The 26,163-nt window shown below is 51.2% G+C and overlaps 1 protein-coding gene across 6 annotated transcripts in view; it reads left to right on the top strand.

Moving 5' to 3' along the window:
• Positions 1–26,163, top strand: part of ZBTB46 (zinc finger and BTB domain containing 46) — a 68,375-nt gene that overhangs the window by 34,331 nt on the left and 7,881 nt on the right. For 3 of the 6 annotated variants that reach the window (XM_073888363.1, XM_025864978.2, XM_073888364.1), the window contains exon 3: positions 8,104–8,388. In XM_073888363.1, the coding sequence (XP_073744464.1) occupies positions 8,104–8,388 (285 nt within the window). Of the gene's footprint in view, positions 1–8,103; positions 8,389–13,061; positions 13,216–14,247; positions 16,064–26,163 lie in introns of those variants that run through there. The other 3 variants (XM_073888362.1, XR_012376880.1, XM_073888365.1) reach the window with 3 other exon arrangements.

The following is a 26,163-nucleotide window of genomic DNA, read 5'->3' on the forward strand; positions in this document are numbered from 1 at the left end:
GAGCCACCCAGGCGCCCCACTGATCGCTTCTCTTAAAGAAAGTCGTCTTGCCTAGTCTGGTATTTGTGTTTGGGGGTAAAAGAGCCTGAATGAAAAGTGACACCACGGTTTTGTGGCGCTGGGACTGGACCTGCCTGCCACACCCACACTGCTGGACCCTGTTCCTGACACTCGAGCTCCACCCCTTGTCAGGCCCTCTGCTCTTCTCCTTTCCTCAAAAAGTTCGAGCTCAGTTGTAGCACCCAGATGTTTTTCCTTCAGGTCTGAGAATTCTGTGGAATCCGTTCTGGTTGACCTTGTTGCTGTCGGTCAGATGGCAGCTAAGGGCCCGACACAGACAGCAATCCTGTTTGTTGGAATATTGGCTGAGCACGTGGAACGCAGGGGCTGTAATGGGCGCACCTGCCGCCTGGATGAGAGGTAGTGAGGTGTCCTTTGTCTGATCCAGAAGGGTGGGCAACACTGGTGACTCAGAACAGCAGAGCAGTAACAGAAACCAGATGCCTGCGTGGGAAGGGGCTCCACGGGTGGAGGCATGATGGGGGGGCATGCCCTGTGGCTCGTGGCTCATCCACGCCCCATGCTGTACTTCTGAATCATCGTCCTGGTTGCGGATCCTGGGACCTCGGCTTTGCTGAGCTCCTGCAGCTTCTTTTCCTACCCCAATGAAAGCGCTTCTTTTGCGTCTGGACTTTCTAGAACATTGAGTTCATGAAAGATGAGTCTTTGAAGGGTTCTCACGACATTCAGCTCAGCCCCCCATTCTTCCAGGTGCAGAGACTGAGGCTGGGTGCTACTGAGTGGCTTGTCCCCAGGGGTGCCCAGCGGGGCTGGGAGGGTGCCCTACCCGGAGGGAGCTCTGCAGAAGAGCTGGAGCTTGTTCTGGGTTGGTGCTTGACAAGGCAGGCCACGTTGTGAGGCTGTGTCAGGCTGGAGCAGGAGCAGGAGGTGTTTCTGGAAGCCCCTTGAGCCGAACAGCCCTCCAGGCTCTGGTGATGGTGAGCTCAGGATCCCCAAAGTTCATCTCAGTGGAATGTGCATGAGTTGGTATGATTGCCATCTTGCTAAGCAGCACTGGGATGTGTCTTTGCAGAGAGTGTGACCACATCCTTGTGCTCAAGGATCATGCAGAAAGGAGCCCTCTCCAGCTCCCGAGTACAGGGAGCTGCCCCCCAACAGCCTCACTGAGCTAACGTGCGTGTTCCGAAGCGAGCCTTCACTGCTTTGTGGTTGGTCCACAGATGGGCAACCATCTCTCTGGATCCCGTTTTGATTTGGACTTGAGGGCTTGGTTTTCTTTAACCAAGTGCTTACTTGCTTTTGGTGTTTGTAGATCATGACGGTGATGCCCCCGAGGGTCTTCTGACTTGGGGCTGCCTGTGTCTGTGGTGCCCCGGGGCGAGGCAGCATTTCCCTCCCAGTGAGGAGGAGGGACTTGGTTATGTTGAAAGCCTCAGGGTGAGACTATATATATGTGAAAGCACAGCTTGTAAAATTCCATTTAAATGGAGATTTAAGAGGAGTAGTGTTATTTTAAAGTGTTCATTTGAAAATTTTTATGCCACTGCTTTTTTCAAACTTTGAAAAAGGTGCAAACCCCTCACTGTTCAGCTGGCTAATGAGCAGCCCCTGAAGACCCACACGTCAGTCGTGGGGGCCGCCTCCCCCAGAGGGTCGCCGCCTGCCGTGGGCTTCTCTCAGGTACGGTGGGGTGGGATGAAGCCGTGGCTGCACCTTGCCACGCGTGGGGGTTCCGGTGTGTGCGTGCATACCGTGGACTCCTTGTCCCGACGTGGACGGCTCTGGGCTGTTGCTGGTTTTGGTCGTGAAGATCAGTGCTGCCTTTGGGTGCTTGTTCTGGTATATTCTGGAGGTGTTTCTAGGGGGTGCATCCGTTCCCTCCAGCTGCTGTGAGAAATTACCACGAACCTAGCAGCTTAAAGTAGCACAACCGTATTATTTTACAGATGTCAGGAGTCTGAAGTGGGGTGGCAGTTCCTTCTGGAGCCTCCAGAGGAGAACGTTCCTTGGCTTTCTTCAGCTTCTAGAAGCACAGCCTTCCTTGGCTCCTGGCCCCGCGTTGCTCGGCCCTCCTGCCTCCCTCTTTCGCTTAGAAGGACCCCTGTGTTGACAGTAACCCACCCGGATAATCTTCCCACCTCAGGGTTCCTAACTCCATCGCACCTGCGAAATTTCTTTCTGAGCCGAAATCAAGAGTCAGATGCTCTGGGGCGCCTGGGTGGCTCAGTCATTGAGCGTCTGCCTTCGGCTCAGGTCATGATCCCAAGGTCCTGGGGTCGAGTCCCGCATCGGGCTCCCTGCTCCGCGGGAAGCCTGCTTCTCCCTCTGCCGCTCCCCCTACTTGTGTCTCTCTCGCTCAAACAAATAAAATCTTAAAAAAAAAAAAAAAAGATGCTCAACCGGCTGAGCCACCCAGCGGCCCCAAGGAAGTTTTTTGGTGAAGATTGCCATCTTTCTTCCTATTTCTTGGAGTATACAGTAAACTGCACAAATTTCGAATTTGAATAATTTTTTGTTTCTCTCCCTAACATTTTATTGGGGAAATATTTACACTTAGAAGTTGAAAAAAAAAACGAGCACTTCTGTTGCCTAGATTCTCCACTTAACATCTTGCTACGTTTGCTTTATTACATGCTTATCCATCTAATCATCGAAAACCCATTTCATTTTTCAGTGCATCTCAGAGCACCTGGCAGATGTCCCTATACTTCATCCCAAAACCCTCCAACGAGCATTTCATCAGAGTTCAGCCTGTGTTTCCATTTTTAAGGTCACTTTGACTCCTGGCACGCACCATTCCCCGGTGTGCCTCTCGATGCGTCTTGATCCGTGTGTGTCCCTACGTCCCACGCGAGGAGCAGAGTACCCCCTCCCCAGCAGCAGCGAACCCGACTCCTTCTGCCACAGCTCTTCTCTGCTGTCCTAGCGCTTCCTCTGGATGAAACCACATGGCGCGTGCCCGGCCACGGGGCGTGTGCGTGGCCGCGTCTCCCGTAGTCCACACCTGCTGGGCTCTGCCTAATGTCCCTGGGCCCGAATACGCTGCCGGGTGTTTATCCAGATTCTTGTCAACTGCCATGTGGGCAGGAGCCAATTTTTGCTATTATGAATAAGACTTCTGTGAGCATTTTTGGCAAGCCTATTTTGTGGATGTATGTTTTCATTTCTCTTGAGCAAATACCTAGGAATGCAGTGGCTGGGTCACAGGGAAGGGGTGACTTTAGTTTTATAAGGAACTGCCAGACGTTTTCCTGAGCGTCTGCACCCCCCTGCCATAGTGTGAGGAATTTTGGTTGCTCCCCATCCTCCACAGCTTTGCCTGTTGTCTTTTTAATCTGAACCAGCCTAGTGGGTGAGTTTGGTGAGCTTTGACAAATGCATACACCTCTGTGTTGGGAGAGAGAACACTTCCCTTGCCTGGAGTGGCCCCTCCCGTCCTTTCTGCTCACTCCCCACCCACCCGGGCCATTCCCGACTCCTGTCCCCAGCGTGGCCTGGAACTGCAGTGCGTGCTCTCCTGTCTGGCTTATTTTATTTAACTCTTGTTTTTCCATTTTGAGGTTATTGTAGATGAATGATGAGCTGTAAGAAATAACACGGAGGGGTCCTGTGTCCCCTGAGGCCGTTTCCCCAAAGCTGACGTCTTGCAGAACACCGTCACTGCCACCACCCGTATCTGGACGTTGACACGGTCCACGGACCTCAGCCCCCACCAGAGCGGCCGCCGAGGACCCCGGGGTCGCTACCCCCCCTTTGGCAGCTGCTAATCTGCCTGCGTTTCTGTGATTTTCAACATGCTTTTGAGGTTTGTCTGCATTGTCGTGTGCATCACTAAATCCTATTTCCAGCTTATGTTCTGTTCTCTGGTTGTAACACGCTGTGTTGACTCCTTCACCTGTTTGCGGTTTTTCGGGTGGTTTCCGGCGCTGTGAACATGCCACTGGGATGTGCTGGGATGTCTTTGTGCACATGTGAGTTTTGATTCCTCTCAGGTGAACTCCCGGGGCTGTGACTGCTGGGACCCTAGGCTCATGCTGGCTTCGTTCGAAGTCCCCTTTGCTTCACATCATCGTCAACAGTTCATACTGTTCCCTTTCCCATTTCTAAGCGCTCTGGGGGGCGTGCAGTGGCGTCTCCTGTGTGCATCTTGCATTTCTTTGATGGACCGTGTTGTTGGTCTTCTTCCCGTGTGTGCGTTAGTCTTTCACACGGCTTTCTTCATCAGGGTCTGACCGGGTGGCTTGTGCTGTCGGGTTAGAAATGTTGGCCGTGACGAGCCCCTCTTCACGCTCTGCTTCCCGAAAGTGCCTGTTCACGTCTTGAGCCCGTTTCTCTGGGCTGAGTTGAGAGTTCCCGGCATATTCTGATCACACCTCAGCAGGTGTGTGTCTTGCAAACATTTTCTGTCTTTGCTTCACGTTTTCATTTAACATTGTTTTTGGAGGAGCATACCTTGTAAATCTTGATGGAGCCTGATTTGCGAACTCTTTTCTTTTGAGGCTCCTACGTTTTGAATCCTATCACAGAAATCTTTGCCGAAGGTCACAAACATTCCCCCCTGTGTTTTTCCTGGAAGCTTAACAGATTTGGGTGTGACGTATTGGTCTGTGGTTCACATTGATTTCTGTATATAGATGTCTAGTTGTTCCAGTACTATTTGCCCCAAACCGGACTTTTACCCATTGAATCACCTTGCTGACTATATAGTTAGCAAAATAATTGATTCAATTATATATTTATTCAGTTATATATATATTTCAAGTAAGGAGGATTTATGGAATGATGTGAAAACTTTTTGAAAGTTAAGAAAATGAGGTAACTTGATTTGAATTTGCATAAAGAAAGGTGACATTTTATTTTTTTAAGATTTTATTTATTTATTCATGAGAGAGAGAGAGAGAGAGAGAAGCAGAGGGAGAAGCAGGCTCCCAAGGAGCAGGGAGCCCGATGCGGGACTCGATCCCAGGACCCGGGGATCATGACTTGAGCCGAAGGCAGATGCTTAACCATCTGAGCCACCCAGGCGCCCCAAAAGGTGACATTTTAGAAATAGAGAATACATTTTGGACACATAAAGTGAGAACGTAAATGTTGGGTGAAATGCATACTTAATCTTTTTGAATTGTACTGTGCCCTATTTGAGTCTGATTTGGGCTGTAAGCACCTGGGTGGGGGCAGGGACACTCACTCCAGAAGCTTCTGTGTGTTGTTTGCACAGTGCACACACTGGGCGCCTGTTTGGTGAGCGAGGCAGTGGGCTGAGCAGGGTCGGGCTGTGACATCTGTGCAGACGTTCTCAAATGCACCTCATGAGCACTTTAAAGAATCGTGAAGAGTGGAGATTTGGGGAAACGTGAGAAATGGGGTGCTCCCCAGGACACCCTGGTTGTGAGGTCAGCGCCCCTCCCTCCCTGCCCTCCTCGCCCCTCCTGGCCTCCTCCCTCCACGACAGCCCCGTCCCCCAGGCCCTGGAGCCCACGTGGCTGGAGCACATCTTTCCTGTTCTGAATCTGCTCTTACCCCACTTTAGGACCAACGCTGCCTGATCTAGTTTGATTGTTTAAAAATTCTGCTTATTTTAGGGGCGCCTGGGTGGCTCAGTTGGTTAAGTGTCTGCCTTTGGCTCAGGTCATGATCTCAGGGTCCTGGGATCGAGTCCTGCATTGGGCTCCCTGCTCAGCGAAGAGTCTGCTTTTCCCTCTGCCTCTGCCCCCTGCTTGTGTTCCCTCTCTTGCTGTGTCTCTCTGTCAAATAAATAAATAAAATCTTAAAAAAATAAAAATTCTGCTTATTTTAATTATAATCTCTTTTCTGCTTTCCAGCTAAAGATTGTGAGCTAAATTTTCTTTTCTTTTTTTTTGTGAGCTAAATTTTTAAAATGCTATGATGTATCATTTATAGGAAGTGAGAAAAAACAGTGTATTCCCCTCTAGAATAAAACCTTTACATTTAACTCATCGCCTTTGACAATTAGATGTTGGTATTTTTAATCCTGTTTGCTTCATTTATTAAAATGAGGTCAGCATCAGGAAATAAGCCTGAGTGCCTTTCCGTGCCCATGCAGTTGGCGTGTGGTCATTTCTTGCTGCCACATATGTGTGTGATGTGTCTGCCCAGTGGCTGCTCCCACGTGCTGTCCCTTTCTCTCGGGGGCAGGGTCTTCCTGTCTCCCTGGAACCAGCGCTAGCCATTGCTAGTACCTGTCCAGAGGAAGCACATGCGTGTGTGCACGTGCGTATATGAGCAAGGGTGTGTGTGTACACACGTGTGCGGTCGACACCCTATGTGACAACTTACAAATGAATTTTTGGAACTCAACTCATTTTTCAGACATGAGATTGGACGCTTGGTGTCCTCTCAAGCTTTTTGTAAACAACGTAGCTTGAGTCCTAGGAGATACTGGAGACAGCAGCCTCCTGGACATGCCGTTGATTCCAGAACCTCCCCACACATACAAGGCTTGGCCTGGGGGTTAGGGCACCCTTGCCAGGACCCGGATTCGTAGGGTGGTTGTGTGAGGGAGGCACAGCGTTGCTTGGACGTCCGTCTGTGACCTTCCTCGTGGAATTCATCAGGATTTGGAAGGTTAGCAGGCTTTGCATGAACTGCCTTGGCTTCTGGGCTCCATCCACGTGGTAGCGAGTTCTCACTTTACTCCTTTTCACGGCCGAGCAAGAGTCCACCGTGAGGATGGACCGTCTTGCTTGCCCGCCATCCCCCAACATTGGGCTTGTTCCTCTTTCTGTTATGAATAGTGTTGCTGGGAGCTTGTGTGTCTTCACTACTCTTGGGTACGAACCCCTCCGAGGGGGCTGGTGGTAACTCTGTGTGGTCTCTCGAGGAGCTGTCACACTGTCCCCCAGCGGCTGCACCCCTGGACGTTCTGACCAGCAGTGGAGGAGGTTCCAGTGTCTTTACATCCTTATCAGCCCTTGTGACCATCTGACTGGTCTGACGGATTCTAGCCGCTCTGGTGGGTGTGAAGTGGCCTCTCGTTGTGGTTTCGAGGTGCGTGTCCCTGATGACCGATGGTGTTGGACATTGCTCACTGGTCATTTATGTGTCTTCTTTGATGAATATCTGCTCAGGTCCTTTGCCCATTTTAAAAATGGGTTCTTTTTCTTTTTACCAAGTTGTAAGCCTTCTTTATATATTCTGAATAGGCTCTCATATCAGATGTATGATTTGTGGATATTTTCATGGGCCGTCTTTTGTCTCCCTTTCCTCCCTTCCTTCCTTCCTCCCTTCCTTCCTTGCTTTTCTCCCTTTCATTTTAAGTAGGCTGCACGCCCAGTGTGGGGCTCGAACTCACGACCCTGAGGTCACGTGTCACACGCTCCACGAATGAGCCGGCCAGGCGCCCTATCTTTTTCTCCCCTTCAGAGTGTCCTTTGAGGCATAAAAGTTTTTTAATTTTTTATAAAGATTTTTATTATTTATTGAGAGAGATAGTGGTAGAGAGAGAGCATGAGAGGGGGAGGGTCAGAGGGAGAAGCAGACTCCCCGCCGAGCAGGGAGCCCGATGCGGGACTCGGTCCCGAGACTCCAGGATCGTGACCCGAGCTGAAGGCCGTCGCCCAACCACCTGAGCCACCCGGCGCCCCAAAGGTTTTAATTTTGACAAAGCCTAGTTTATGTGTCTCATTGCTTGTGCTTTTGGTGTCCTGTCTGAGAACCCGTTGCCCAAGCCGAGAGTGAGATTTTTCTGAGTTTTGTAGTTTTAGCTCTTCTCTTTGGTTGTTGGTCCACTTTGAGTTACATCTTCTTTGAGAGATGGAAGTCCCGCAGGCATGCAGGGGCCTTTGGCTCTCAGCCCCAGAGCGGAGATTCGAGCGGGTCTCCGTCCTCTTACCCTGGGAGGGGGTGCCCCCCAGCTGTTCTGAGTGGAGCCCCCACCGGAGGCCTTGGCTGAGACTTCACCACTATCCCGGGGCAGGGGAGGGACGTCGGCTGGCAGGATGGGACTGGATTTTACAACAAGCCGCTGGGTGGTCAGGAAGCTCCTCACCTCGGCTTCTCCTAAATTTGCCCGCCTCCCACTTGGAGAGTCTTAAAATGACCTGCGTGTGTTTCCTCTCCCAGATGCGGACTTGACGGTGACCGAAGCCAGTAGCTCTGACAGCCGCGGGGAGAGGGCTGAGCTCTTTGGCCACGTGGACGAGGGTCTCCTGGGAGGAGAAGCCAGCTACCTGGGCCCGCCCTTGACCCCAGAGAAGGAGGAGGCCCTGCACCAGGCCACCGCCGTGGCCAACCTGCGGGCAGCGCTCCTGAGTAAGAACAGCCTGCTGTCCCTCAAGGCCGACATGCTCCGGGACGACAGCTCCCTGCTGCTGGACTACCTGCCCAAAGGCACCCACTCCCTGTCCCGTAAGTGCTTTGGAAGGAGATGAGGCGGTGGGGGGGGGGGGAGCGCGTCTGCGGGAAAGGTGCGGTGGGGTGTGCGGCTGCAGGGGCCGTGGAGGAGCGGTGGTTGATGTGTTGATGTGTGGTGGTTAGGGCAACAGCAAGTGCTTGTTCGAACGTTTCACACTGAAATCGAAGTATCTGAACCAAAAATCTTGTCAATCTTAGAAGTGCGGGGCCTCTAAACGGGAGCCGTGTGTGAGTCGGGAAGGGGGACCGGGATGGCGGCCTCTGTGCAAAGCGACAGGCTCGGGCTCCCTCTGCTGGCCCTCGGCCCGCCTTTGTGCCCATTCACTCGCAGTGGGGAGCGACGTGCGCACATCCTTGCTTTGTTTCCGCTAGATAATGCCGCTTACACGCCAGTGTTTTTAAAGGAATTGGATGTTGTTTACTTCTTAAGTGTCTCCAGCCAAATTCCAGTTGTTCGGGAGCAAATGACAGACTAACCTGAGAAGCAGAGGTACAGCCAAGCTGCCAAGCAGCAGGCTCTCCTGGGACTTTCTTCCCCCAACAAGACACAGGGCATTTGACTTTCTCCTCTAACGGCCTGTGAGCCCGCAGGGTGCAGCCCGAGAGCGAGCCAGGAGCTCTGAAGATCCATTCTGGGGACGCTCATGGACTGTGGCGGCCGCCCGGACGGTGTCTCTGGCCATCCGAGGAGAAACGCGCTGTGTTTGGTTGGTGCTCACTATGGGTGCCAGAGGGAACAAGGTGCGGGGGGCAAACCCCAAAACGGGAGGCCCCGAGTGCAGAGGGGGCCCGCAGGTGTGAGCGTGTGGTTGGGGCCTGAGTGGCAGTCAGTGTGGACACAGTGGCTTCCTGATTACCACTGGAGGAAGGGAAGCCGACTCCTGTGTTGGGGATTTGGGAAGTGCATCTTTGTTTTCATTTTTACTCTAATTTTAAAAAGCCAGTATTTTTACAAGTTTGTTTTCATGAGTGCTAAAATACCCTAAGTTTCTGTGTTGGAGCGATGAAATTTGCTTACGGCTAATAAAGATGCAAGTGGGAGCAATGCTTCTGTTTCTTCATTTCCTGGCACGTCATCAAGAGCCCAGGCCACCGTCCGAGCAGCCTGGACGCCGTGCTCAGTTCATGGGGCTTGGCTGTGAAGTCAGACCCTACGCTGAATACCTTGTGGACAGGCTGCTTGGCTTTGGGCACGCTTTCAAAGACATGTTTAGGCCTCATTGCCCCATCTGAAAAATTCATCACACAACTGTAGGGAGTTTAAGACAAAGTAGCGTCTGTGAACCTTCGAACGCATGCTCCCAAATGTTGGTCCCGCCCCGCCTGCCGTTGGGCCTGTGCCATCCCAGGGCACTGGGGGGTCGACTGGGCAAGTTTGCGCATCTCGTGGAAGGAGCCCGTGGGGATGCAGTTGGGAACCTGTGGCTGTGTGGAGAGGTGGGGGCACACTTGTTCGGTCCCCCTGTAACACTCCTAATGCACGTGTGAGTGCCACACATCTTGGGCTGTGGGCGGGCCAGACCAGTGCCCACCTCTGCCATCAGGGGTGACATTGGAATGAGGGGTGATTCTCGACGCTTTTCACTTGTCTTCCTGCCAGTCTTTGCCTCTAGTGTGGGCTGGTCCAAAAGGCCTTTAGTGCATCTCTGCTGGGAACTACACTAGACCGGGTCTGGACCCTGCTCCTGGTGCAGCACCAGCGGCCACCCACGCTGGGCCCCTCTGTCTGGACCCCGCCCCTTCCTGGGCCCCAGACCCTCTTGCAGCAGGTCTCACAGGATTGCATCTCCTGGTGGGCTTTTCTCCCCGAGCTTCGTCTTTGCGTGTGGGTCACCGGACCCTGTATTAATACCTCTTGACGCTGGAGTGAGGCAGCAGCACCTGCCCCGGGCGTGCTCTGGACACACGCATGATTGTCAGACTCTGCTCTTCACAGTTTGTGAAGTCCTCCATTTAGTTTTGGTACATCTGTGACTAATTCTGGGTGAAGTCACACGGTGGGTTTTGGTATTTTGTTATTTCTGTTCTGTTATGTTTTAATCTCCTTGCTTTTAATATTCTAAATTTCCTATTTTTCTTGTAAGAACCTACCAGAGGCAGAGGGGCCAGAGACCTTGGTGGGAAAATGGGTTATTTTAAAAAACATTATTTTCTGACATCTTAAGTAAAGTCTGTCTGTTTCCAGGTATGTACTAAAATGAGGAATGAAAACATCCAAATAAAAACTTTGTTTCCCAGAACGTTGTGGTCAGCTGCCGCGCCCCCGTCCCGTCCCTGGCAGGTGGCCTCGCAGAATCGGACAGAGGCTGAGCGGCCATCCTGTGGTTAGGACGTGGTTGTGGCAACCTGTCTGGTCACCTGCGTTGGAGGTGTTTGTCCCTGTGGAGGGTACCTGCATTAGCTGGGTGGCCTGAGCCACTGCTATGTATCTTGAGATCACGAGAGGGAGCCGGAGCGACCCCACGACTCCGTGTGTGTCCGTCCGTCTGTCTGCTCCGTGCTGCCCAGTTTACAGGCACAGTTTCTCTTAAGTGCTCGCGGCGGAGTGTCAGGAAGCCCACGTTGGCCGCCTTTCCGGCATCGCTGCTGGTTTCTAGATGCGCCCTCATTGGCAGGACCCAAGTTTTCTGTCCAGTTGAACGCGGTGTGGCTCCGGCGACTTGGTCACGTGTTTCTCGCCTCGCTCCCCACCGAGGGCTCTCCTGCTTTGTCAGGACGGGGACCGTCCTCCTCATGCTCCACCACCGGCTCGCCAGAGCCCCCAGGTCCCCGCGTGGTGGCTGAGCAAGAGATTGTGTGCGTAAGGGACTTAACAGCACATCCAAAGAGGCACACTGAGAGCAAAGCAGAACAAGGCCACTGTGCGTCCCACTGAGGGCGGACACCCCGGTTCCGCTCAGGCGGGCATAGGGGCCTCTGTGCTCCCTCCACAGGTGGCTCGGAAGGGAGGTGGGGCCTGTGCGGTGGTGCCGGGCATCCTCAGACCCTGGAGTGAAGGTGGGGAGCGCCAGACCGCTGCACTTGGTCGCCCAGCTCCAGGCTCCTTGAGCTGGTTAACAGTGGACGTTTTATTATGATTTTCAGAGTGCCCAAAATTGGGTCCACATCCCAGCAGACATAGGCTCGTCATCGGAGAAGTGAGGGGAAGGTGTGATGTTTAGCGGGAAGCAGCTCTGGCACAGGATGTGCTGTGGGGGGGCTCCCGAGGCCGGTCGCGATCCTGCCTGGTCTTCCCGAGGAGGAAGCACTGTGGGGCATAAGCGTGGTCTGCTAGTTTTGTGAAATAAAGGGATGATAGTTGCAGGTGTTTAAAATCAGGGGACCATTAAATGTGCAGGCAGTGCTCAAGCCGTGAAGAGCAGCCAACACTCACCTTTTCGGACAGTCTGGAACCTTCTAGGAAGTTCTGATGGGTCTAATCACATTGGTGTGGCTGCTGGAGTCAGCAGATGGTTTCTTTCTAGACTCATGGTCTTTAACTGATTAAAGACCCTTTTGTAGTTTTTATTTTGATTTAGCTTAACTTGATTCTCTTACGTTTATTACGTTTTCAGTGGTAGGCGAGCACCCTACCTGTTCATAGTCACTGTTCACTGAACAGAAGCCGTGAAAAGCATTGACTGTGGCTTAACACGTGGTTTTACAAGTTGTATTTGTGAACGTGCATGGATCTGAGTGGGGCCTTGACATGCACCTCGCCTCCTCGGACCCTCGAAAAATGCCTCACGCACATGGGTCACTGCTTGATTTCCCGGGAACAAACGGAAGGGAAGGAAGCCGGCTCACTGTGGGTCCGGGAGGGTGAGTGTCTCATAAAGCTGCCACATCCTTCCAACATCCGAGGTAACTGCGGCCTGAAAAGCATCATCCCTGATTATTGTCGCTGTTTGACCTGTAGATACTACCTTTGAAAAAGTTGAGGATCTCCCCCTAAGAGTCACAGCTGGTGCTGTCCTGTCTGAGTAGAAGGATGTGCCAAGTTCCCTCCCACTCTTGAAGGGAGGGGACGCTCGAAAGATCCTGGGGGACCAGTGGCAGGGGCTCTCCGAATGGGACCACGGGGAGCCACCGGGCCGTGCCGTTCCTTCCTGACCCTTGTGTCTGCAGGCTGGCCCAGACGTCCAGGAGCACTTTGCGGGAAACCGCCAAGCTGGTGTCTATTCTGATTATGGTTTAAAGATGGTTTCTTATCGTGTGTGAAAAATGAATTAAGGACCTTTTCTTGGTTCTGGATCGACACTGGAATTTCAAACAATTTCCTGCAAAAGGGCATTGGACGATGTCACTACACTTTTAGATAAATAGCCAGCTCGACACACCTTGGAGTGTTTTCCAGAAGATCGTTTCTCAAGGCCACAGGCATGCACGTGCTCCGTGTTCTCACAACGTGTCCTGACTTTCTGTGCTAGAATCCTCTGTCGTAAACATTTTGCTTCTGGGAGAGAGACCCTCACCCCAAACAAGTCACATGCGGAGATCCCTGCTGTTTGGGGGTGGCGAGCTGATAAAAATACCCAAGCGCCCACCTCCAGCAAGACCCAGGCTTTGTCACACAGCCATGCTCCGCTCACAGCAGGAAGACCAGGCACTGCGCTTCTGGAACTCTGAAGCAAGCCCACCAGCTGGTGTTCCTTCACGTGGGTGAGACTCGTTTCCTGTGTTCCCAGGGCCTGGCACCAGCCTGAGTCACTCTTGGGGGGATGCTGATCGCAGAGCAGAAGCCCCTCCCTCTGGCCCTTCCACCCTCCACTCAGAGCCCGGGATGCCCGCTCTGGTGAATGGCCAGACCGAGCCCAGGACAGCACTGCCCCCCCAGCCCAGGTAAGACATGAGAGTGGCCGCCACGTCCCGGGCAGCCCGGAGCAGCTGCGCGTCCATCACGCACGTGCCCTAAACTCCGCTTGCACTCAGGTGCGGCCCTGGCGCGTGCTCCGGGGCTCATAATGAGTTTCTGTACCAGAAGCCGTTGTGCATACTGTCTCTTCTCCACGCTCAGCTACGCTCAGTGAGGGAACACCCAGCTTCTGCAGTAGTAACTGTTATATACTCAGTCATGTAGAGTTAAGTTGGTGATGTGTACACATGTGTATACATATGTGTTACATTATTTTCAGGTGACGGCTGTGCCCACCGCAGTGCACCTGCCATCTGTCACCGCACACCGTTGACTGTATTCCCTCTGCTGTGCTTCTCATTTTCTATGTTTATAGAATATAAACATATATTTAAATACATTTAAATACAAGTGCTCTTTTATATTTAAGTTAAGAGATTTCTCTGAGGAATTTTTCTCCCTCTCGGAAAGACATTTGGCTCAGAGAGCAGCAGGTTAAAGTCGCCGGCGCTGGCTGGTCTTGAGGCGGCTTTGTGGGCAGTGCTGAGTGGTTGCATGACCATCACGGACTCGGGGGCCTCTGGGACCCCAGGAAGGTCACGGAGAACAGGCTCTCCTTCCTGTTCCTCGGGGCAGAGGGGTTGTTTATACAAGACCAGTGCTCTAACCCCTGAGTTATGGAGCCAACCACAGAGGGGTTGTTTATAAAAGAAAGTTCTGTTAGGTTTGTCTGTCTCCCTGAAGAAAAAGAAATCTTTAAGAAGAACTTAATCACATATTTTGGACTTTGACATTAACTAAATGATGCCTACGTGGTCTTTTCCAACAAGGTGGTTTTGCTGGGAGACGTTGTGTTCTGCTAACAAGGATTTTTCCTTTGAGTGTCCATCGATTGAGAATTAATAGGAGCCTTCCTTCCCAGACATGGGAGAGTTGTCCTTATGGTGACAGGGCAGGGGCCTGGCACAAGGTGGTGTCATCACATCCTGAACACCTGTAACTTGTCTCTCTTGTTCTAGATCGATGCCCCTTGACACCTGGAGCCCTGGGCTCGGCAGCGAGGCCTCCTCTGGAGTTGGCCCCAGCTGGCGCCTGGGTGGGTCTCTGTGGGGGCCGCAGGCCTGCCCGGGATGCCTGGGGCCTTCTTCCAGCACGCTGTGTGGCCAGTGCCCCTCCCCAGGCCCGATGGGCTCACCCAGAGCTCCGACAGCCTTACCATGAAGTCAGCCAAGGAGCCACGAGGGAAGCACCCTATGGACACAGATGCCTCTGCTGCGTATGATATAGCTTCGAGGCTGGAAAGGCTTGACCAGACACCTTTGGCTGCACAGGAGCAGACATTCCCACGTGCCTCTCAGCTGCGGCCAGGCCTGGTGTTCAGGTTTGGTGGCCACTGGGCGATGGCAAAACCACGTCAGGATGGGGACAGCCGTGGGGAATGGGACTAGGTGTCAGTGTGGGACTTTAAAGCTGGTACTTCTTGGCTCCTCCCCCGGCAGCCAGGCAGAGGCCTCTCAGGTGGGGCAGGTGGAGCTGGTGTGCCTCCAGCCTCCCGGCAAGGGCTTGGGTTCACTGGAATCATGTAGGATGGCCCAACTGGGGGGGCAGAAAAGCAGGCCCCCATCCCTGGAAAAAGGAACCTAGTAGCTCCGACCCCATACTATCTGGAAAAATCGAAGGACAAAGCCTAGCCGCTGTGTTCTTGATACATGTGTCGTAGGGCATTTCTCTCCAAGGAGACAGCCGTTGGTGGAGAATTACTGAAGCTGTGCTTCTTTTCAGAAAGAGCACCTTGTGTTTGCTATTGTCCACCTTCATTGGATGTATTAGGCTCCATGTGCTCTTATGTACACAGAGCAGGTGGCTGTGGATGTGGTGGGCAATCCGGGGCCCAGAGGCTCACGTTTGCCAAGCAGCACGTGGTCTCCCTGGAAGGAAGCAGGCGGCCCCATTCCAGGTTCTGGAATCACCAGAGGCAGATGTGGGTTGGTTTCCAGGAGAGAGGACCTTCTCCATGAGTCTGACAGCCCCCCACCCTCTCCAGGCCGCGCCCTGACCGTGGCTGTGCCTGGGGCTGGTCCAGGAGCAGTCTCTGCTGCTCCTGCCGTGCCCACTTGCTGCAGGTTTTACCATTATTAAGCAAGTTCCAAAGACGGAAAAGCCAGGTTTTCAGAGAGGCTTAGAGTATTGTTGTCAAAGGGTTAAAAGACCAGTCGATGCAGGTCACCCTTCCAAGAGATCCAGTGCCTCGTGGCTTTATGTCCCCCTTTGCCTTTTGAATGGTCATGATGGGATCTTTGAGCTGTGAGGTCTCAGAGATTTTATGTCTAAGTGTGGACATGCTGTGGCAGAAGTGCCCTGTGTAGACATCTGCATTCTGAGTTCACTGGGTGGGGACACAGAGGCCCTGTGGGGGCTTTTCCTTTTATTTGCTCACTTGACTTTTCCCTGGGGTGGATGCAGTGTGGGCCAGAGGCTCACCAGGACACCTGCACTGTGGACGGTCTGTCTCTGCTATTGTACTGAAAGGCTTTTGTTAAAATTTTAAGACAATCGTGGTACCCGGCTGGCTTAGTCGATAAGAGTATGCAATTCTTGATGTCAGGGTTGTGAGTTCAAGCCCCACTTTGGGTATGGAGATTACTTAAAATTTTTAAAAAATCTTTAAAATTTTGGGGCACCTGGGTGGCTCAGTCGGTTAAGCAGCTGCCTTCGGCTCGGGTCATGATCCTGGGGTCCTGGGATCGAGCCCCGCATCGGGCTCCCTGCTCAGCGGAGAGCCTGCTTCTCCCTCTCTGCCTGCCTCTCTGCTTACTTGTGCTCTCTCTCTATCTCTCTGTCAAATAAATAAAATAAAATCTTTAAAAAAAATCTTTAAAATTTTAAAACAATTAAAACATTTCAGACAGGTTCCATAGTACCTGAAAGAAATAGGTTTGTAAAAAGAAAAAAGAAAGAAGTAGGTTGTGGTAGATGGTCCAATGGTAAGGGGCGCAAGAAACATTTTTAGATTAGATAGTTGTCTGATTTTGTTCTTACATCTAACATTATTTCCCTCAAACTGTACAGCCATCTAACATGGAATTTTCAGCGAAGTGTATATAGATATTTCATGTCTTATATTTTGTTGAATTTCTCATTGAAATGTTGTGGCTCATGATTGATTTTAAAGAGGTTTTTAAAAAACTTATCTATATGTAACATTAATCTCTCTCGAACACAGAGAATTTCAGTAATAAAAGGTTCTTACTTGGGTGTATTTACTGGCACAAAACATGCTCCACATCTGTGTTCACTTTGGGCCTTTCAGTGTCTCTACCATGTTCACATGGTAGGAAATGAGAGATGCCAGAGATCTGGTGTCGCGTGTTGTGGATGCGTGTGCGTGTGTGTGTGCGTGCACAGAAATGAAGACTGCTACTCACGTAGGGATAGTAACTTACTAATTTAGATTGCATTTAAAATATATAACCTGGGGGCGCCTGGCTGCCTCCATTGGTGGAGCATGTGACTCTTGATCTTGGGGTTGTGAGTTCAAGCCCCATGTTGGGTGTCATGTTTACCAACCCCCCCAAAAAACAAACCCCAAACTTAAAATATATAATCTAGTGTTGATTATTGTTGGTCTTGCACTTGCACAGAACTCAGGTGCTAGGGAAAAGGCATTGATTTATTTTAAAGAAAACACTTGAAGAAAACTTTCTGAGCTTCTAGTTCCTACCATGACAGCTTGTGTTGGGCTTACTCTCCAGGCAAAATCTATTTGAGAATCTGGCCAACGCACACGCACACACACACCCTGGAGACTGACCCGTGCAGGTGGGGCTTGAAGGAGTGTGCGACTCTTCATCTCAGGGTCGGGAGTTCCAGCCCCATGTTGGGTGTACAGATTATGTAAATAAATAAAACGTAAAAAAATGAAACAAGGGAGACAGTGTGGGCTTTCAGCGGAGACCCTGCGGGGGGTGGGGGGAGTCACACCTTGAAGTGAGAGTCTCTCCCTCAGAGTAAGACCCAAACCAAGTTAGAGCAGCCCCAACAATAGCTAAGGTGAAGCTTTGCAGGGTGAAGGTAATCCTCCCAAATCTGTCTGTTCAGAGAAGTAACAGCAACAAAGAAGCAAAAGCCTGACTGTCTTTGAAAGAGGCACAGCCTGTCCTTGCCACGCTCCACATCCCACGAAAACAGAGCCCCGTGACTAAGTCCCAGCCGCGAAAGCAGACGGGAAGATACCCGGTACTGACATGTTCAAGGAGCATTCTGGATATGAAAATACAATGTCTGAAATTAAGAATTCATTGCATAGCCGAATAGCAGTCTGGGTACGACCTATGTATCCAGTATCCAGATGTTCATGAACTGGAAGCATGGAAAATGTCTATGCTGAAGCTCGTAGGGAAAAAGCAAAAGAGGGGCGCCTGGGTGGCTCAGTCGGTGAAGCGTCTGCCTTCGGTTCAGGTCATGATCCTGGGGTCCTGGGATCGAGCCCCGCATCGGGCTCTCTGCTCAGCAAGGAGCCTGCTTCTCTCTCTCCCTCTGCCTGTCGCTCTGCCTACTTGTGTTCTCTCTCTCTCTTTGTCAAATAAAAATCTTAAAAAAAGAACGGGGAAAAAGCAAAGAGACACACGAAACAGGGTGAAAGTGTGTAATGCGTGTGTAATTGGATTTCCAGAGGAGAGAGGCAGAAATGGGGCAGGATCAGCACCCAAAGGAGACAGCAGTTCAGTTTCCAGAAGCTGATGAGAGACACCAACGTATAGATTCAAGAAGCTCTGGAAACCCAGAGCAGAATGAATACCAAACAGAAAACAGTATCTGGGCACATGATTGTCAAACTACTGGAAACCAACAACAAAAAGAAAAGTCTTAAAAGCAACCAGTGAAGGAAGACACCGCTTCCCGGGGAGCCAGACTGATGACAGAGTCTTCAGCAAAGGGCCGGGGAGGCCACTGCCACGGTGCTCTTCACGGAGGGGCCGAGTAGAGACCCTGTCGTCCACTCACAGACTGAGAACGTGCGGAAGCCAGCCCTCGGGCGACCGCGGGAGTGGCCGTGTGCGTGACGGGAAAGCATCTTGATCATTGAAAACAACATTTATAGTTTCTTATGGGGTTTTTAACAGAAACCAGAGCATAACACAAGATGCTAACAGCACAAAGGGTCCGGGACGGATGAGCTTGACTGTTGAAGGCTTCTGGCATTCTTCGCGAAGTCACCTGGATAACGGCAAAAATAGTAAAGTACAGCTCAAAGGCTTATGAAGAGAAAAAAACGGAACACTACTTGATTCATTTGAAATAAGGCAAGCAGGGAGGAATAAAGGACAAAAAACAAATACTAGGATGGTAGATTTCACCTGGCTGTTTCCATTATTATACATGAAGTAAACACTCCAAAAAAAGATGAAAAAAATCTGCTTTGAAAAATGTTCACTGTGTGTAGGTGACGTCATTCGTAGATAAGAACACAAAAAGCGTTAAAGCAAAAAGATAAATAAGATAAACCAAGGAGGGGCGCCTGGGTGTCTCAGTTAAGCCTCTGCCTTTGGCTCAGGTCATGATCCCAGGGTCCTGGGATCGAGTCCCGTGTCAGGCTCCCTGCTCAGAGGGGAGTCTGCTTCCCCCTCTCCCCCTGCCCCTGCTTGTGCACTCACTCGCACGCGTGCTGTCTCTCTCAAATGAATAAATAAAAAATCTTAAAAAATAAAGATAAACCAAGGAAACCCATAAAGGAAGTCTTTAATCTTAATATCAAAGTAAACTGAAGAATTATTACTCAAGGGACCTCACATAATGATGAAGGAGTCAGTTCTGTAGGAAATGTAACAGGCCTAAATGTGTGTGCTATATGACATAAAAGTTGACCACAATCAAAGGAGAAAGAGGGTCCACGTCACAGTGGGGGATTTTTGACACATTAACTCCGTAACTGATGGGACAGCAGACAAATATCAGTGAGGATAGAGAAGATCTGAGCAGTATCCAGATGTTAAATGCTCGCTGAATTCTTGTAATAAACCCATTTGGTCACAAGGTATCATTCTTTTCCTAGATCACTGGATTCAACTTGCTACTTTGTTTAGACGTTTCCCATCTGTGTTCAGAGAGGTGCTGACCTGTAACAAGGATTAACTAATTTGAAATTTACACAGAAGCAATGCAGAGTATTCCGAGTGCCTTTGAAACGTTTACAATGGGCAGATCTTGCAGCTGTAACACAGATCTCGCTGGAATCAGTACCTTCTCTGAGCCTGGTGAAATTCTAATTTTTAAAAAATCAGTAGCAAAAAGATACTGGACTATCTCCCCAAATGTTTGGAAATTAAACAACATGCTTTTAAATAATGCTTGAGTCAAAGATTAAGTCTCAATGGAAATGGTAAAATATTTTCCACTGAGTGATGTGAAAAGAGAAGCCCATCAAGACCCTCAGGATGCAGGTGAAACAGTGGCAAAGGGGCCTCGTGCCTGCGGTAGCACTTAGTCTAATTTTGGGTCAAGAAATGAGAAAAAGGACAGCAAATTAAGCCCAAAGTAAGCAGGGGGGTGCACAAAAGAGGAGATGTCAGTGAAGTGGAAAGCAGACATCGGTAGAACAGTAAAGAAATCCGAACAGATTAATAAAACTCACGAGGTCCTATCAGAAGTGACCAATACGAACAGAAGACTGTGCTAATTTTAAATAAAAGGTATCAAAAGGAGATCACCGCTAAGATCCTGTAGATATTAGAACAATAAGAAAATATTGTGAACAATTTATGCCAACACATTTGACAAGTTGGGGGCAATGGGCAAATTCCTTAAAACACTGCCAGACACGGGAGCTGTAAGGGGGCGTGGCACACCACGTAGGGCCTCGGAGTGCTCGGCTCCGCCCAGGAAAGCATGCACGGGAGTCCTCATTGTGGCTCCTTGGGACCAAAGGGACCACACAGGTGGTCCAGAGCCAGCAGGCTTAGGGTGGCAGATTTGGGCGACTTTAGCGGCTCCAAGGTGCAGGGACCACCCCTGGTTGTCTGGTGCTGGGGTGAGTAAGGCAACTTGATAGTTGGCTTACATGTGAAAGGCACAGTTGGAGGAAAGTTATTTATTATCTCTTGGAATTGGCCAACCCTGCAAGGGGCTATCCCAGGGCCCCCAGATGTGCAAGCATCGGGATATAGGGGGCAGCGTGGCTGTCCTGGTGGAGAGCATGGTGGAAGAGGCTCCAACCCATGGACAATGGAGTTGCAGGAATCAACAGGCGAGCCGACCACAGGCTAGAGTGTGCACAGACTGTGTGCGTGTGAACCCTGCCATGGGCGGAGGCACCTCTGCCGTTGACCAGGGCTGAACAGTCTTTTCAGTATGTGGTTCTGAGTAAGTTGGATTCGAGGAGAAAAATGAATCTTGACTTCTACTCACACCAAGCACAAAAATTAATTTGGGACTAATTATAAAAAGTAAACGGTTTTATAGAAGACCTAGGACAATAGCTTCATGATCACGGTGGTAGTTTCTTAAGCAGCTCATAAAGAGCACTTGATGAAATGGACATCATTAAAATTATTAATTTCTCCACTAAAGATACCTTTTTAAGAGAGTAAAAGGGCCAGTCACAGGCTGGAGAAAATGTTTGCAATAAATATATCTGAGAAAAGATTCATATTCAGAATACATAAAACTTTAAAAATCTAAGAAAGAGGCAACTTAGTAAATCAAGGAAGAGACTTGAGCAAGCACTTTACCAGTGAGCTCAGTGTCTTCAGTGGATGGGAAATGCAGACAGCCTCGTGGTGCAGCACCTTTGCAGAAGGGCGGGAGTGCAGAGATCCACAGACTGACCACGCCAGGTCTCTGCGAAGACACAGCAGCTGGGATGCTCACGCACGGCTGGAGGGGACCTAAATTGATGCGGCCACGTGAAACACCGCTTGGCCGTATCTACCAAAATGGAACGTACAAGTACCCTGTAGCCCAGACAGTCCTCTCTTACGTGTATGCCCAACAGAAATGAGAGCCCTTTTCAGCAGAAGACATGTTTGAGAGCCATCTGAGCACCACGGTCCATTGGAACGGATGCCCCTCGGCGCATGGTTGGGGGGGGTGGTCGTACCATGGGATACTACACAGCAACAAACAAGAACAAGCCACTGCTCCAGGCAGCCACGTGGTGACCTTCACAGACTATGTTGAGTGAATGAAGCCAAACTTGAGTGTATGATCCCACAAATATGAAGTCTTTTTTTTTAAAGATTTATTTATTTACTTGAGAGAGCAAGAAAGAGAGAGAGAGAGAGAGAGAGTACATGAGAGGGGGGAGGGTCAGAGGGAGAAGGAGGCTCCTCCCCGAGCAGGGAGCCCGATGCGGGACTCGATCCCGGGACTCCAGGACCATGACCCGAGCCGAAGGCAGTCACTCAACCAACTGAGCCACCCAGGCGCCCACAAATATGAAGTCTTAAAGCAAATATATGGTGATGGAGGGCAGAGCAGTCATTGCCTGTGGGGGATATCGACTAGGAGGGGACTAGGGGGTGCCTTCGGGGTGCTGTGGACGTGCAGTGTCCTGATGTACGTAGAGAGGTAAACATTCACTGAGCCGTACACTTGTCAGCTGTATGCACTTCTGTAAGGTTAGAAAACCTTCCAAAAATAGTTTGGACACATCAGGGGCGCCTGGGTGGCTCAGTCGTTAAGCGTCTGCCTTCGGCTCAGGGCATGATCCCAGGGTCCTGGGATCGAGTCCCACATCGGGCTCCCTGCTCCGAGGGAAGCCTGCTTCTCCCTCTCCCACTGCCCCTGCTTGTGTTCTTGCTCTTGCTGTCTCTCTCTCTCTCTCTCTCTCTCTGTCAAATAAATCTATCTTAAAAAAAATAGTTTTGACACATCAGAGCTTCACTATATTCTAACACAAAGTAATTGACAGCCTAATAAATTTATAAACGGAAAAACAAAGTGGGGCTCATGTTTGGATCCATTTCTGAAATGCACTTGAAGTGCAGTCTTTTGGAAATTACAGAGGATGAGTAAGAATCCGGATGGTTATATGAGTAAAGACTTGTGTACCAGGACACCTGGGTGGCTCAGTCGTTAAGCATCTGCCTTTGGCTCAGGTCATGATCCCAGGGTCCTGGGATTGAGCCCCGCATCGGGCTCCCTGCTCCGCGGGAAGTCTGCCTCTCCCTCTCCCTCTCCCCCTGCTTGTGTTCCCTCTCTCGCTGTGTCTCTCTCTGTCAAATAAATAAATCTTAAAAAAAAAAAAAAAGACTTGTGTGCCCTTCTGGAGGAACCGCCCCTATGCACCTGTCTGCAGCCTGCAAATCCCGTTTGCATCTCTAGCAGTTCCTTGGAGGCTTTGGCGCTATCATGAAATAGTTCTGGAATGTTCGCTTATGTAGTGGATCTTTACCACAGGTCTGAATCTCTTGCGTTGCTCTGAGGGGCAGGTGGGTGGTGGCTGCTGAGCAGTATTTCTGTAGATACATTTCTGCAACATTATTGCCAAATGTTACTGAGCTTCTTATTCTGCACAATCTGGTGCCAGCTTCTGAAACCCTGCTTCTTGATTACGGACTTACTGTTTGTGCTGGAGTGCTTGATCCCAGGCAAGGGGTTCAGGGTTTCCCACAGATCCACAGAGAGCATCTGTTTCAGTTGAGTGGTATTTGTGCTTTTTCATTATTTCAATGCCTCTTTCACTGTTAACCTTCTAAGGTTTTATTAGTGTTTATGAAAAGGAATCCGTACGATGTGGAAAGTTTTTCTAAGACACACAGACTGTAAATCACAGGTTCTAGAAGTGTTAGGTTCTTTCCAAGAAGAAGTTGTTTCAATCATAACAGCCAATGAAAATTCCCCTCAGTGCTCACAGTGCTGTTCATTCTGTGAGGGCGTGGAATGGTGCCCCCTACGCTGGAGCTGGGTCTGCGTCCTAATTCCCGGAACCTGTGAATGTGACCCACTGCGGAAAAAAGGGTCTTTGCTGATATAACTAAATTAGATCGTCTTGGAATATCCAAGTTGGACCTAAATACAGTGACAAGTGTCCTTTTAAGAGACAGAAGAGGAGAGACACAGAGAAGCCTCACGAAGGAGGTAGAGACAGGAAGACGTGTCCACAAGCCCAGGACACCCGGACCCCCAGGAGCTGGAAGGAGCAGGAAGGACCCCTCCTGGAGCCTCCACAGGGAGCGCAGCCCTGGGACACCTGGGTCTCAGACTCTGGCTTCCCAGCTGTGACAGGGTAGATTTTTGTTGCCTTTGGCTGTCCCGTTCATGGTGTTCCGGCAGAGGCAGGAATCTGACATAACAAGAAAACACCAACATCATCATCACAGGGTGACTCCAGAAAGCATGCGTTGTAAGTGTCTGCGGCTCTGTTCCCGGTCAGTATGCACAGGTTCGGGGAGGGTCCCTAATGACTAGCCACACTCATGCCTGTGCATTCTAGGTTGTTTTTCTAGGGAAAAAAATGCGGCACTTCTGCACAGAGATCAATTTTTTTTTCCACGTGTAAGTCTGAGTTGTTAAATACAGAAGGCTAGAATACATAATTCAGCATTTTAACTTTCATGTTTATAGAAGCAGAATAGAAGCCATGAATAAATACATTCTCAAAAAAAGGTTGTCTTAAATAAAATAACAGTTCATTTCCTCTTCTCCCTTTCCATCCCAGAGTGGGTGGTGCATTTGCTTTATTTGGCGATAAAAAGTGGGATCACTGTGCCTCGGAGAGTCACCCGTGTGGAGTGACTATGGACAGCCGATGAGGGGGTTCCCGCCAGGCCTGGTTTTCGGGATGGCTTGGCTACATCAGGTGTGCCAGGGTGCGCAGCCTTCCCTCTCTCCGGTCCTGCCGTGGGGGTGCTGGAGCCCCTGCCCCGGGGACCGCAGCCTGAGCTGCATCCGGCAGTCCCCAGCTTGAGGCCCTCCTTTAGGAAGGGTGGCTCCCTGTTGGCTGCATGTACACCCCAGAAACTCTCCTGCAGCTTTCTCCCCCAGCCTGGGGGCCAGGCTTGCAGAGTGCATCTGGCAACAGTGGGGAATGCCATCCGTCACACCCAGCATGGCTTCGGGGGTCCTCCCTGCACCTCGGCCGAGGGCCAGCAGATGGGACAGCTGCGCGGAGGACAGCGTGGCCTGAGCCCCTTCTCAGAGTGTGTGTTCAGGAGGTGATCGGAGGCGTGCAGGCCCTTAAGTAGGGACCTCACCAGCTCATTGTTCATGGGGGCCAGGCCACGGAAACGGCTTGGACCTTTAACGGTAGGGTCTCCACTTGGTCAGTCAGGCCCCTCAAACGCGTGCAGGCTATGCTGAAGTGGTGGCGCGGACAGGCGGCCACCACGTGTTAGTGGAACGTGTCCTAGGTAATTGTACATAATTCCATTCTGTAATTTAAAACAGGTTTGTGCGTAGAAAAGAGACTCCAAGGACAGATGTCAAGCTGTTAACTGAGGTGATCTTTGTGGGTGGCATGCGGGGGGTTTTCCACGGCTCCTCCTGCTGTCACGTGCCTTCTGTGTTGTCTACAATCTTCTGGTTTTCCTGTCTTCCCCACAGCTGCACCTTCCCTCCCACCCCCACCTCCTGCCACGCACACGCACACGCACACGCACACGTGTGCACGCGTGCCCTCAGGCAAGCAAACACGTGAAAAGCTTCTAATTGTAAGCCAATGTTTTGCTTCTTTGGACAGGACTGAGATTTCTGAGAGAGGCATGGTGGGGACAGGGCGTCCCTTTTACGCGCGTGGAAACCATGAGGCCAGCGGGCGGCCCAGCTCCAGGCAGGGGCGTCGGTTGTGAGCTGTGATAAAGTCCACACAGCCTAGTGCTGGGGCCGTGCTGGCATGAGGGTGCATAGAGGTCGTTCTGCGAGTGTGTCCCCGCGTGGACCGACTCTCACCCCAGGGCCCAGAGCTCTCGGGCACATGGTGGGAGGACGGGCTCGCAGCACAGCGTGTGGATGGTCTCACTGGAAAATAAAGAAATCCGGGTTGCTTGAATATTGAGATGCCCTTTAAGGATTCTTGGGAGAAATACTAAAAAAAAAAAAGAGCAGAGACTGCTTAGGGGTGCCTGGCTGGCTCAGTCAGTGGAGCATGCGACTCTTGATCTCGGGGTAGTGAGTTTGAGCCCCACGCTGGGCATAGAGCAGACGGAGCAACACTTACTGTTTCCCCACATTTAAGCAGCTGTGTGTTAGGAGTAGAGCTGCAGGGGTGAGGACCAGTGTGTTAGGAGCAGAGCTGCAGGGGTGAGGACCAGTGTCTTAGGAGCAGAGGTTCAGGGGTGAGGACCAGCTCGGCTGCTCTGCAGCCCCTGTTGGTGTCATTTCCATGGTGACATGCCCGTGGCTGGGGTGTGACCAGCAGAATGGAGTAGGGGGCCATGGGCCCAGCCCACGGAGATGGCAGTGAGTGTCCCTGCTTCTGGGTGGCATGGTGGGCAGCCCAGGCTGTGGGGACAGAGGTGGTCATCCTTCTAGCAGACTGGCTGCTTCCCTCCAGCAAGCATTGCCTCAGCTTTCCTGGGTCCCGCTGTCTTGGCCTGTGTCACTCTGGGGCATTTGTTTGCTTATCTGCCTCCTTCTGGGCACCTCCAGGGGCAGCGGTGACTGTGGCCAGGGCCTGCCACACTTGAATATTTGGTAGGCATCTGAGGACCCAGCGGAAGACCACCTGGCTGATGGTGTCCACACCCCTCCTGGGGTTCATTCCAGCACCCTGCCTTTGGCCTTGGCCAGTGTTCTTGACTGTGGGGACCCTTGGTCTGTCTTTGGGGTGCTGGTGCCATGTGCAGCCAACCAAGTGCCGTCCAGGTTGTGGGGCGGTGTGAGGGCCCTGGAAAGCTGCATTCAGACAGGTGTCCACCACCAAGCTCCTTACACAGCGGGAAGTGAGATCCCAGGATCTGGATGCTCCCCGCAATCCCGGTGAAGTCTGGGATGACTGC

Source organism: Callorhinus ursinus, unplaced genomic scaffold (genome assembly GCF_003265705.2).
Source record: "Callorhinus ursinus isolate GAN/ISIS: 27379988/994484 unplaced genomic scaffold, GSC_fseal_2.0 scaffold89, whole genome shotgun sequence".
In the NCBI taxonomy this organism is placed as follows: domain Eukaryota; kingdom Metazoa; phylum Chordata; class Mammalia; order Carnivora; family Otariidae; genus Callorhinus; species Callorhinus ursinus.